This window comes from Heterocephalus glaber, unplaced genomic scaffold, assembly GCF_053883595.1.
Source record: "Heterocephalus glaber isolate CG9 unplaced genomic scaffold, H.glaber_assembly_v1.0 deba00001466, whole genome shotgun sequence".
Lineage (NCBI taxonomy): Eukaryota > Metazoa > Chordata > Mammalia > Rodentia > Bathyergidae > Heterocephalus > Heterocephalus glaber.
Window position 1 is genome coordinate 1,227,581 of NW_028258313.1, and position 12,134 is coordinate 1,239,714.

General features: G+C 43.6%; 2 protein-coding genes across 2 annotated transcripts; both read right to left on the reverse strand.

Moving 5' to 3' along the window:
* Window positions 1-681: 681 nt before the first annotated feature.
* On the reverse strand, window positions 682-1,731 carry LOC147826529 (olfactory receptor 2G3-like). Its single transcript, XM_087181017.1, has one exon. The coding sequence runs from the start codon at window positions 1,712-1,714 to the stop codon at window positions 767-769; it is 948 nt and encodes a 315-aa protein (XP_087037143.1). The 5' UTR covers window positions 1,715-1,731; the 3' UTR covers window positions 682-766.
* Window positions 1,732-10,780: 9,049 nt separating this feature from the next.
* LOC101698132 (olfactory receptor 2C1) lies at window positions 10,781-11,706 on the reverse strand. Its single transcript, XM_004874748.4, has one exon. It carries the CDS (start codon window positions 11,690-11,692, stop codon window positions 10,781-10,783), a length of 912 nt encoding a protein of 303 aa, XP_004874805.4. The 5' UTR covers window positions 11,693-11,706.
* Between the last annotated feature and the right edge of the window lie 428 nt (window positions 11,707-12,134).

Here is a 12,134-nt window from a genome sequence, read left to right on the forward strand (position 1 = left end):
TTAACCTTATTCTTTTGAATATGAGTACTAGACTTGTTCACGTAGTTAGGTGGCCAAATATTTTCAAAATTTTATTCGCCTAACTTTCTGGTTCAGATTTTCTCTTTTTTTAGTTATTTCAGATTTTATTAAAAATGTATTAAAGGAAAGGCATGGCAACATGCATATACTTTAATGGTTATCTCTTCACTATCTCAAAGAGTAACTTCTGCTATAATTCTTGTTTTAAGGCATTAATTGTTCATATTGAACATAGAGTGAGCATAGGTTATGTTTCTCATTTTGCATTTAGTTTAGTTCACTTATTATTAAAATGTTTTCAAATTTGATCTATGTTATCACAAATGGAAAAACTTGTTTTTGTAGGTCCAAATAGAATTCCTTTGCATACATACAATACATTTTATTTTGCACTGATCTATTGATGAGTACTTAGTTTTATTACACAACCTGGCTATTGTGAATAATGACTATAATGAACATGGATGAGCAGGTATCTCTTCCTGTAGATGAATGAACCATGAAGCCCATTTTGTATATGGTGAACAAATATTTGAGAAGCATCAAGAGAAAGGAAAAGGGCTATTTATTAGATTTCAGAAAGAAGAACTTTTGAGCTAAACTTTTTTCTGGTTTTTAGATTAGTTAATACTTGGAGAAATGACTTCTCTTTTTTGAAGTTACAGATGCTCATTTCAAAAAGCAGACGTGATATATAAGTGTTCATTGATGTGTGCATTTGGTTGCTCCAGGTGACAGGCCAAGATCATCTGGCTTGTAAACACCTCATCCCACTCTGTGATTGCAGAATCCTCTTCAGTGCTTTTTTCACATCCTGGTTTCTCAGAGTATAGATGAGTGGGTTGAGCACTGGGGTGATAATGCAGTAGAAAAAGGACATAAACTTGGCCTGTGTGCTCTTGGTTGGGGGCTGGAGGTACAAGTAGATGCCTGGTCCAAAGAACATGGTGACCACCAGCAAGTGGGAACTGCAGGTGCTGAGTGCCTTGTGTCTGCCTTCAGCTGAAGGTAGCTTCAGTACAGCCCTGGCAATAAGGGTGTAGGAGATGAGCACCATCAGGGGAGCCACTGTTCCAAATGGGATGGCTCCAATAACCAGGGCCAGCTCATTAGCAGTGGTGTCCCCACAGGCCAGCTCGATGAGCACAGGCACCTCACAGAAGAAGTGGTCCAGGGTGTGGGGTCCACAGAGCAGGAGTTGGAGAGTCAATGTGGTTTGAAGCATGGAATTGGCCAGGCCACTGGACCAGGAGGCAGCTGCCATCTGCACACACACCCAGGGACGCATGATGAGAGTGTACTGGAGGGGCCGGCAGATGGCCACATAGCGATCAATGGCCATCATGGCCAGCAGGAAGCATTCAGCACATGCAGTCCAGTTAAAAACACAGACCTGTGTGATGCAGCCCCAGGAAGTAATGGTCTTGTCTAGTCCCCAGAGATTGGTCAGCAGCTGGGGCACAATGGTGCAGGTGAGACCGATGTCCAGCAGAGAGAGGTTGTCCAGGAAGAAGTACATGGGCATCTGGAGTCTGGGATCCACCAGGGAGAGGAGGATGATGGAGCTGTTCCCCACCAGGGTGAGGAGGTAGGAGAGCAGGACCACTGCAGAGAGGGGCCTCTCCAGCCACGGAAACTCTGAGAAGCCCAGCAGGACAAACGTGTTGGGAAAACTCATGTTTGCTCTTTCCATGGTAACAGTTTCTAATATATGGCTAGAAAGAAAAGAACAGATTTTTGACAAATCTGGCTTTTGAATATAACCCGTATGTTTCTTTTTTCCTCTCTTTTGTCACTAGTGTATATTTGCAATACATAAAGTTCATTTGGAGCCACATGATGGAGACAACCCTGAGCAAGCTACAAATTCATAAATTGGCTTTTCACAGTAAAAGTCTGAGTCTGATCATTAGCTTACAGTGCCTTGCATGAAGAACCAGCAGCTGGTGTGTAAGAATAAAACAACCCCTACACCACTGATTACAGCAGAAGTGTCAATAATCCATGATGCTGTGACATCTTGTATGGCAAGACCATAGAGCAGCTAATGACAGAACAACTCATGCAAAAAATTCCTATAGAGGCAAAAATTAACCCATGGGAAGAAACAAATCTCCCATTAATCAATGATCTGTTCTAATAGAATATCTAGTTTCCTTGTTGCTAGGATCCTGCTCAAGTCAGTGCTCCCCATCTCACTCCTCTCTGTACTGCCCATTACCCCTTCTGGAAGCTGCATGATCAGTAAATAGTGGCAAGCCCCAAAAGATGGTGTCTTAGCCAGATAAGAGATTTGACCCTCCTGGGCCCCCAGCTATGCATTAAGGTCTAATCTTGTCTCTTTTTTTAAGTCTGTCTGCCATACACTTGGTCAGGTGATTGGGTGTCTGATCAGCCTCCAATAACTGGTGCTGATACAGGGACTGACTGCCTTACCAAGTGAAGACTGCCTTAAGTGCCTGACTAGACAATAGATACAGTACAGTGTGAGGACTTCACAGTACTAAACAGAGAGAGAGAGAGAGGGAGGGAGGGAGGGAGAGAGTCTGAACAACAGGAGCTACTCCAGGTTGGTGTTCACCACCATGAGAAGGTGTTAGCTTGGGACTAAAACATGGGCCAGGGCATGCTGGCCAATGAACAAGGATGCATCCAATTGCTCTGAGACCTCTTAAAGAAAGCAGGAGCTCATGTTCAGGCCAGGAGCCTGCCAAGAATGTTATATAATTTTAACCCCTTATTCCCACAGACAGGTATGTTAGACTGAAATCATTGGGTATGGATAGGAAATAATTTTGGGACAGCTCAGAGCTGTGGAGAGAAAATATGATGAGGAGAACCTCTCTACTTGGGGGTTAGTGAGATCAGTTCTTACCCCCTTACAATCAGTGTCTACATCAGAGAAACTAACAGTAACAGAAGTTGCAGAGCCTGCTGTCATGGCTGCTGCACTTTTCACACAAAATAAGTTTAACAAAGAGGAGAGTTCCCTTTAGGAGGAAAGACCCCCCCCCACTTTCTGCAACTTTCACCAGAACATTTATGACTAAGTTCAGTCAGGATCACTACGAGTAAATACCAACATGTACAGTGGAAGGTTTCCTATAGTTCAAAATAAGAACCCTACAATTCTTAGTGAGCTTCCAGCTGAGTCTCCCTATCCTCATCTCTAGACTGAGCATGGTTATGTCTCATACACAATCTGTACTTGATCAGTGGAATAGAAGACCCTGGGCCATGCACAGAGAGAGCAGAGAATCACACAGAGAGATCCAGAGTCCTCTGAGGCCAGGACCTGGCCCTTTCCCACTGACTCCCTAAGGGTGCACCAATCAGCAGGGAGGCAGAGCTGCAGGGACATAGCCTCCAGGCTGTGCAGTATCAGAAAGGACACTGAACGAGGATTCTGCTTCACATGCAACTGCTCCTCACAGGAGAGAGACTTAACTCTGGAATGAAACCTGTGAAGAAATTCTGAAGGCTTTCTTTTATCACACTCTTAAACAAATAGAACAAAGGGGTCAGCATGGGAACATCTATGCATTGACTTGCTTAATGGAAATACTGTCCAAATTATGAAAATCTGAAGAAATCATTTAATGTCTGGTTTTTGCATGATTTTCTTTGTACTTGTTTGTTTAGACAGCATTTGACAACTGGATTTTAAATAGACACACATGAGTGTGCAGAGCAGGTTCAGTTGGAGGCTGGGAGTGGGACCCAGCAGAGCCTTGCTGTACCTAGAGCTGCTGTAGAGATGCTGCTACACTGGCCTCATGTCCTTCCATGGGTTCACAGTGGGAGTAGAGGGAAATATACTCTACACTATTTTCTTAGTAGGAAACTACATTAAAATGTATGGAGGTTCAGTTTTCATAAATAAAAGTTGTATATTTTAAAATTACTGATTTTATGTTGACAGACATATTTGGTTACCATGCTCTTTTCCAGTATATGCTTATCATGGAGTGGCCAAATGCAGCTAATTATACTTATATTACCCACTCCGTAATTATTCTGTGGTCAAAACATGTGGCATCCACTCACTTATCATTTTCAAGAGTCTATAATGGATCCCTTGGCGTTTCCTGCTCTCTGGCTGTGCATTAGTGTGCTTTGTCCACCACCTCTCAGCTCTTCTCCTGCACCACTGCTGTCCACCACCACTCTACCCTCCACTTCAATCAGATCAACATTTTCAGGTTCCAGGATCCAGTAAGACCATGTATAGTTGTCTCTCCCCTCCACATTATTAGAATGGCTGATGAAGAAAAGACAAAGATAAAAATGTGGGCAGGGGCTTGTGGAGGGAACCCAGGTACATGTTGCTGGGGTGTGCTTCAGCACAGCCACTGTGGAAAATAATATGTGGGCTCCTGCATAAACTCTCTGTGAAAAATACTGTTGGAAGAATTTGGTTTGGTCAGGTCACCACCTTTTGACAATAGTGAAAACTATGGTTCTTAAAAGTTTGTAAAGAATGAAACATTTCCCTGGCTTTGCTTGTTGCCACCCATCGGACTTGTTGTCCCTGGATGACCCTGATTCCAGAGGCACCCATGCCAACCCATTCCTCAGGCAGATCTGCTTGAGTGGTGGTGAGAAACTGTGACCCTCATCCTCAAGCCCACAGGGGCCCTGCACACCACTATGTCACACCCAGACCCATCCCTGATGTGAGCCCACCTGTCCCAGCTGCCTCTCCCCCAACATCACCCTCTCCACTGCGTGCTCTCGACTCCAGCCTGGTCCTCTGTACCTCTGTTTCTCCCTCTGGCTCCCACCTGACCTGTGGAGGACGTGTTTCCTGTGATAGTTCCACCAGCCTGGGTTCCTTTGTAAATCTGCCCGTGGCTTCCCAGTCTCTGTCTGTGCCTGTTACTCGGAATTCTGACTCCACTAAAGTCACTCTCTCCACTACCTTTCTGTCTGAGAGCACTTTGGGAGTTTGATCTGAGCTTTGGTTTCCTGCCTGCCCAGCACTGCATTTTGTATTAATGTCTAGAGTCACTGGCGACACTTTTTCCCTTGTCACACAAAGCTTTTCTATTTCTCTTTTCCAATTTGACCTAACTCTAAACATGAGTATAAATTTTACTTCTCTAACTCTTTTTCTCTACCATTATTTAAGACATTGGTGATCATTTATATTCTGTTTTGTCGAGCTTCAATTCCAATGTTTGACACACACTCAGGCACAATGTGTGCTGGGATGATTATATCATTATATGTCATGTCCAGGCTGGGGTAGATGAGGTCTGAGAAGAGTATCTTCCTAAGGATATCATGTGATTAGCATAACTAACACACACTAGGTGAGAGGGTCTCCCCTATACAGCTCGCTGGAGGACAAAGGAGAGTTAGCCTGTCCAACACCTGGGCTGACCCACCTTGAGGTGAAGAAGAAGGATACACCTGAGTGAGAGGCCAGCACTAGAAAATAGAGCCAGCTCTGCTGAGGCAGTTTGTCTTCAGAGCCTGGGTTTCACAGAGAGCGAAGTGGGAGTGATCAGAATCCAGCCAGGAGACAGAGTGATGAGCAGGGGGCTCCTGGGGGCGCCTGACAGCTCCTCTGAGACCTGAGCTAGTGCAGGGAGACCATTAACTCAAGGCCTCGTGTGTAGAGACCAATGCTCTACAGGGAATTTCCCTCCTGATTTACTTTAGTTTAGGATAATCTTTTCTTGAAGAAATATGTGTGAGTTAAATGCAGAAAAGACCCTGAAACAATAAAATTATCACACAAAAGGATTAAAATGGGACCTGACAAATATATAAGGCACCTAAAATCTCAACAGCCAAATACAAATAGCATTTTAAAAATGAAAGTACTAAGTGTAAAATGGGGAAATGTGAACAGGTATTTTTCAAAATAAAATATACAAATGGCCAATATAGATACTAAAAAAATGCTAAACACACTTTTCATTTCCAAATACCCCTCATCTTCTTAAAAGTATAATTGATTGAAAATTATTGTACATTTTTAAATTATACAATGAGATGTTTGACATATCTAGGCATTGTGAAATGATTATTATCACAGTGAATACTAAGATATTTGTCTTCTCACATAGCTACCTTTTTGTAGTGGAATCACAAACATGTCCTTGCAAGGCAAATTTTAAGTATATAGTGGAGCATACTAAGTACAGTTGCCATACTGTCCATTGGGTATCCAGAAGGTATGCATCCTGCATCATTAAAACTGTGTGCCTTTGATCACCCTCTCTGCATTCCCCACCCCTGTCTATGGCAATGATCCTTTCATTCTGTTTCTGTGAGCTGAATTTTTTGCACTACAAATATGTGACATTATGCATTTTTTATCTTTTTGATCTGACTTAGCATAATGTTTCTAGATTCACCCACGTAGTCAAAAAAGACATGATTTTCTTCATTTTTAAACCTTAGTAATATCTCATTACTTGTATCTTCCATAATATTTCCTGCATTCATTCATACATTTATAGATGCTTAATTGCATCCATATTTTGGCAATTACCATTGATATAGCAAGGACAAGGGAGTGTAGAATTCTCTTCAAGATCCTGATTTATTTCTCTTGCACATATATCCAGATGTGGCATGGCTGGGAAAGAAGCCATGTCTTTAATTTTTTAGGCATTTCTGTTCTGTTACCCACATATATCAGAGTCCTTTGCAGTGGGTCCTGATCTCTGGCTCAGATGCATGATGAGAAGAAAGACAAAGAGACAGAGCTAAACAGACAGAAATATGGGAAGCCAGGATGACCAATGTTCATGCAAACTAGGCTGAAAAAGCAAAGGCACTGACCACCCAGAGCTGCTGATATTTATTAGTGACATCACAGTTAGATGGAGGTAATGGGGCTGCATGAGAGGATGTGTAGTTCCTATGGATACACTGGTGATGCAGGCAAGGCATGTTAAAGAAGACACAAAACATTCTCTGGCTAAGGAGAGAACAAACCAAAAAGCAGGTTGTGGATAATAACCTTGTCTTTTTAGTAAATAAGGATTTACCTCTGGGAACAGAGTTTGGGTAAGAGTCATTCTGACCTCAGCATGAAGGCTTTGCTGACTCACTTCTATAATGGAGCCAGTTGTGGGGTTAACTCTTCACAGCCTGCACTGCTCACACCCTGCTTTGGGCACAACCAACAGGGCTGTCCCCCCACACATAGGCTGCAGTAACTGACTTTCCCTTCCACAGTCCTCAGAGATTCTCTCTTCTCCCCAACATTCCCAACACTGCATATCTTTTGTCTTTGTAGTAGCAACCCCTCTAACAGGGCTGAGATATGCCTTTGTGCCTTTGGTTTGCTTCTCCTTATGATCTGTGATATCCAGCACCTTTATATATCTGTTGGCCATTTGAATGTCTACTTTGGAGAAATATCCAGGTACTTTGCCATTTATTTACTGAGGTTGCTAATTTGCTATTGAGTTTCATATATTTTTTATTTTAATCTGTTTTAAGAAATTAATATATAAATATTTTAAGTTTACATATAGAGTGATTCCATCTCAACTGTCAACTTTACAAGGATAACAGATTCTTGACAAGATGATTGGATCCCAGGATGCTGTGGTCACTGGTGTTCATAGCTGGATGTGTTGCTAGGAGGTGGGGCTCAGATGGAGGCATGGGTCACTGGGGTTGTGCCTGTAGATGGTGAGCCTCTCTGGCTGGTGCTCTTCCTCCATGATGTATCCTGTGAGCTATCAAGTAGGAAGCTCTTCTACATCCTCCCCTTCTGTCCTGTAGTTTCTGTTTTGGAGCCAGCCAGCCATGAACTGAAACCTGAGAAACTGTGCAAAAATGAGCCCATATTCCTTTAACTTGAGGACATCAGGTACTTGCCCCAGCAAGAGGAAGGTGCATAGTACAGAAAATTGACACTAGAGAAGTGGGGTAGGTTGCTTTATTATATCTGACCATGCGGTTCACAGGTATTCAGCCTGGTTGGTGGGAGGAAACATTTGGAGATGGAGACTAGCGAAGAACTTGACATAAGCAGAGATGGGTTGGAATTTTGGGGAGGGGCTGGTGATTGAACACAGGGCCTTCACATTGAGCTTTACTCCTAGTCCTTTTAACATTTTTTTAAAGGGCAGGGGATTTAGCTCAGTGGTTCCACTGCCTGCCTCGCAAGTGCAAGGTCCCAAGTTCGATCCCCAGTACCAAAAAACAAACAAAAAAAAAAAAACATTTTTTCTATGACAGATGGACTTTCAAAGTTCCTGAGTTCCTCAGGAAGTGCTTGAATTTACATTCCCTCAGGATCAGGCTGCCAGAGTGCTGGGATTACAGGTGTATGACACCCCTCCTGCCCCAATATGCAATCCTGGTCAGAGCTCAGAAAATCAGAATGCTAAAAGGAATGTGGAAAGTATGACCAGGCTCAAGACATTTCAGATGGGAATGAGGACTCTTGGACTAGAAGCCAGATGTGTTAAACTCTGGCAAAACATTTGCCCAAAGATTGTGCAAGAATTGTGCAAAAGCTGAGTTCATAGGTGGTGGTGGCCTAACTTATTTGGCAGAAAATTTGAAGGTAACCCAGCATTTATGCTGTTTGATGGTTACTGCTGATTGCATTAGAGAGCCAGGAGCAAAAGACAAAATAATTTTAAAAATTAAATTTTTCCCTTTCCCCAAAAAAACTACCTATAAAAAAGTTGGAGCCCCGTCCAAAAGAGATATGTTGAAGAAATCTGCACCATTAAAAAGAAGCCAAATATTCTGACCCAAGTAAAGAAGGAATACAGATTGAGGGCATTGCAGGAATCAGAAAGTTCCTAATCATCCCAGACTCCGAGGTTCAAAAGGGTAACATTTCACTTCCATAGAGAGCCCCACCTAGGGACCTGGTCCCTGGGATTCATTTCACTGTGCTTAGGCCTTACCAGCAGAAGCCATGGCACATGGTCTAAGGGTTCTGGCTGCTGCCAAACACAGATCTGGGTCCTGTGCACATGACAGTAATTGTTAAGCCAAGCAGAGTCCAAGACTGTGGGGTTATGGAGGCTTCCAGAAAGATTTCAGAGCAGGGTGTGAGGTGCCAAAGCCTGTGCCCTTGAAAGTGCAGTGTGGGAAGCTGTGGGAAGCTGTGGGCACAGCAGAGACCTAGGTAAGGCAGAGGTACAGAAACTTGGACTATTTGCCTGGGAGCCGCATGTAGCAAATGGAAGCCCAAAAGGGCCAAAGCATGTGCTGAAACCAGAAAGCTTTTGAGGTGGATCCACACCAGCTGCCTAGAATTCATCTCACCATGGTGTCCCTTGTATCCCAGGCATGGTCTTATAGGGTTTAACGAATATCTTACTTTGTTCAGGAGTTTCTATAGTCATATTTCGTATAATTTGCCAACTCCTCTTTTCTGAAATGGGAATATATTCAGTGTACCATTACATCTTGGGATCCTGCAGCTTGTTTTATAAATTTCACAGTGGCTTTTCAGTGAATGTTTGCCTGGAGTTTCGGAGGAGACCTTGGACTTGGGCATCTCTGGAGCCAATCCACATAACAGTAAGAGCAGCCGAAGTCTTCAGCTTTCACCCATAGTCTTTTTATAGTGCATCTGCCTCGGGGTCCATGGGCCAAGTGCCAGTCAGTTGCCCTTTCACTCCCTTTATACAACAGTTCCCTGATCCACAGCAAACATGTACTTTCACATCATGAAGATTAGAAAAAGCATTCTGTGTTGGAAAAATTGTTCTCCGACATAAAGGAAAGTATGAAGGAGGATTATGTATGGCAGAGACCACTCCAAGAGAAAAGAGAGATGATGCCAGCATGGCCACTTTCCCTCAAGAGATTAAATCTGTGGCTCACACCTCCCCCTCACCTCACCATGCTTAACAACAGGTGGCCATTGCCTGTCCTTTATTTCTCATCCTTTTGTTAATACCAGTTGTATGACTACCATACACATATGAGGAAGATGGATCTTGAACACACATTGATTAAAAATACAGAGCCATTTGCAGATGAAAAGTATATTCATTTAGCCTGGTTCCTTTGAAGATGAGGCCTGGAGCTGCTCATGTAGTTAGATAGGAGAATTTTTCCAAAATTGAATTAACCTAACCCTCAGATAGAGCGTTTGATAAAAATATATTAAAGCAAACACATGATGTGCTATAGAATTTATTTTTAAATGATTTTCCCTTCATCCCCTCAAACAGCAAGCTCTGGTGATAATTCTTTCTGTAAATTGTTAATTCTTTGCTTTCCATGTGTGAGAGACCAATGCAGCATTTGTCTTCTGTGCTTATCTTATTTCAATTAGTGTAATGCTGTGCATTCTCATCCATGTTTTCATAAATGGAAGAATGTGATTTTGTATTCCCCAATTAATATCCTTTGTCTACACATGCAATAATTTACTCACTCACCCATTGATGGGTACTAGTTTCTTTCCACCACTTGACTACTTTAAATAGTGAAGTGATAGATGTGTATGTACTATTCTTTTTCTATAAAGGTAAGGACCATTCCACCTATTGTGTCTTGGGAAACAAGACATTTGGGAAAGATCTGGAAGGAACACAGTGTATCAGTTTGAGATTTCAGAAGCAGAACTTTCTAGACAAAAATCTCTCTGGTTACTACATTGATTAACATGTAGAGAAGGAAACTCATTTCTTTCAAATCGTAGGTATTCATTTGGAAAACCAGCCATACCAGTATTCACTGGTGTGTGGATGCAGTTGCTCCAGAAGACAGACAGAGATCATCTGGCATCTAAGGGTTTAACCCCACCCTAAAATTACAGGATCCTCCTCCATGCTCTCTTCACATCCTTGTTTCTCAGGGTGTAGATGAGTGGGTTGAGCACTGGTGCAATAATGCAGTAGAAGAAGGACATGAACTTGGCATGAGTGTGATTTTCTGGAGGCTGGAGGTACACGTAGATGGCAGGACCAAAGTATAGGGTGACCACCAGCAAGTGGGAACTGCAGGTGCTGAGTGCCTTGTGCTTTCCTTCAGCTGAAGGTAGTTTCAGTACAGCCTGAGCAATGAGAGTGTAGGAGATGAGCACCAGTAAAGGAGCCACCCCCGAAAAGGGAATGGCTCCAATAGCCAGAATCAGCTCATTAGCAGTGGTGTCCCCACAGGCCAGCTTGATGAGCACAGGTATCTCACAGAAGAAGTGGTCCAGGGTGTGGTGCCCACAGAGGGGGAGCTGGATGGTGAGTGTGGCTTGGAGCACAGCATTGGCCAGGCCACTGGACCAGCATACAGCTGCCATCTGCACACACAGCCAGGGACGCATGATGAGAGTGTACTGGAGAGGCCGGCAGATGGCTACATAGCGATCAATGGCCATCACGGCCAGCAGAGCACATTCAGTGCAGGCTGCCCAGCTGAAAATATAGACTTGTGTGATGCAGCCCCAGGCAGCAATGGTCTTGTCTGGCCCCCAGAGGTTGGCCAGCAGCTGGGGCACAATGACACAGGTCACACTGAGGTCCAGCAGAGAGAGGTTGTCCAGGAAGAAGTACATGGGTGTCTGGAGTCTGGGGTCCACCAGGGAGAGGAGGAGGATGGAGCTGTTCCCCACCAGGGTGAGGAGGTAGGAGAGCAGGACCACTGCAGAGAGGGGCCTCTCCAGCCACGGAAACTCTGAGAAGCCCAGCAGGACAAACGTGTTGGGAAAGCTCATGTTTTCTCTTTCCATGGTATAAGTCTCTAATATATGGCTAGAAGGAAAAGGGCAGATTTTCACAAATTTGGTTTTTGAATATAACTTTTATATTTTGCTGGGAGTGCCATACTATGCCTTTGGTCTACCTTGCCTTGTTCTGAGGATGAGGCATTGCTTTGTGTGGAATGAAGAACATGCCTCTTGTTTGCTTCCTCCCATGGATAAGTCAGGGCCGTGTTGTAGGAGAACAGTTGCAAACATGGCATGATAGAGCAAGGCCCAGCAGAGAAGAGGAGGTGCCTTGCTCCCTGTACATTCTCCATTAAAGTATCAAGCGTGAAGCCCTGCAGAGACTAGCTGATCTCCCTGTTCCAGTTACAGAGAAGCCCCTTCAACCTCCCTACACTTTCCTTAGTAGTACCATTATAAATAAATGTACTGAAGTTACCAGACAGTCCTTTTCTCCCATTAGGAG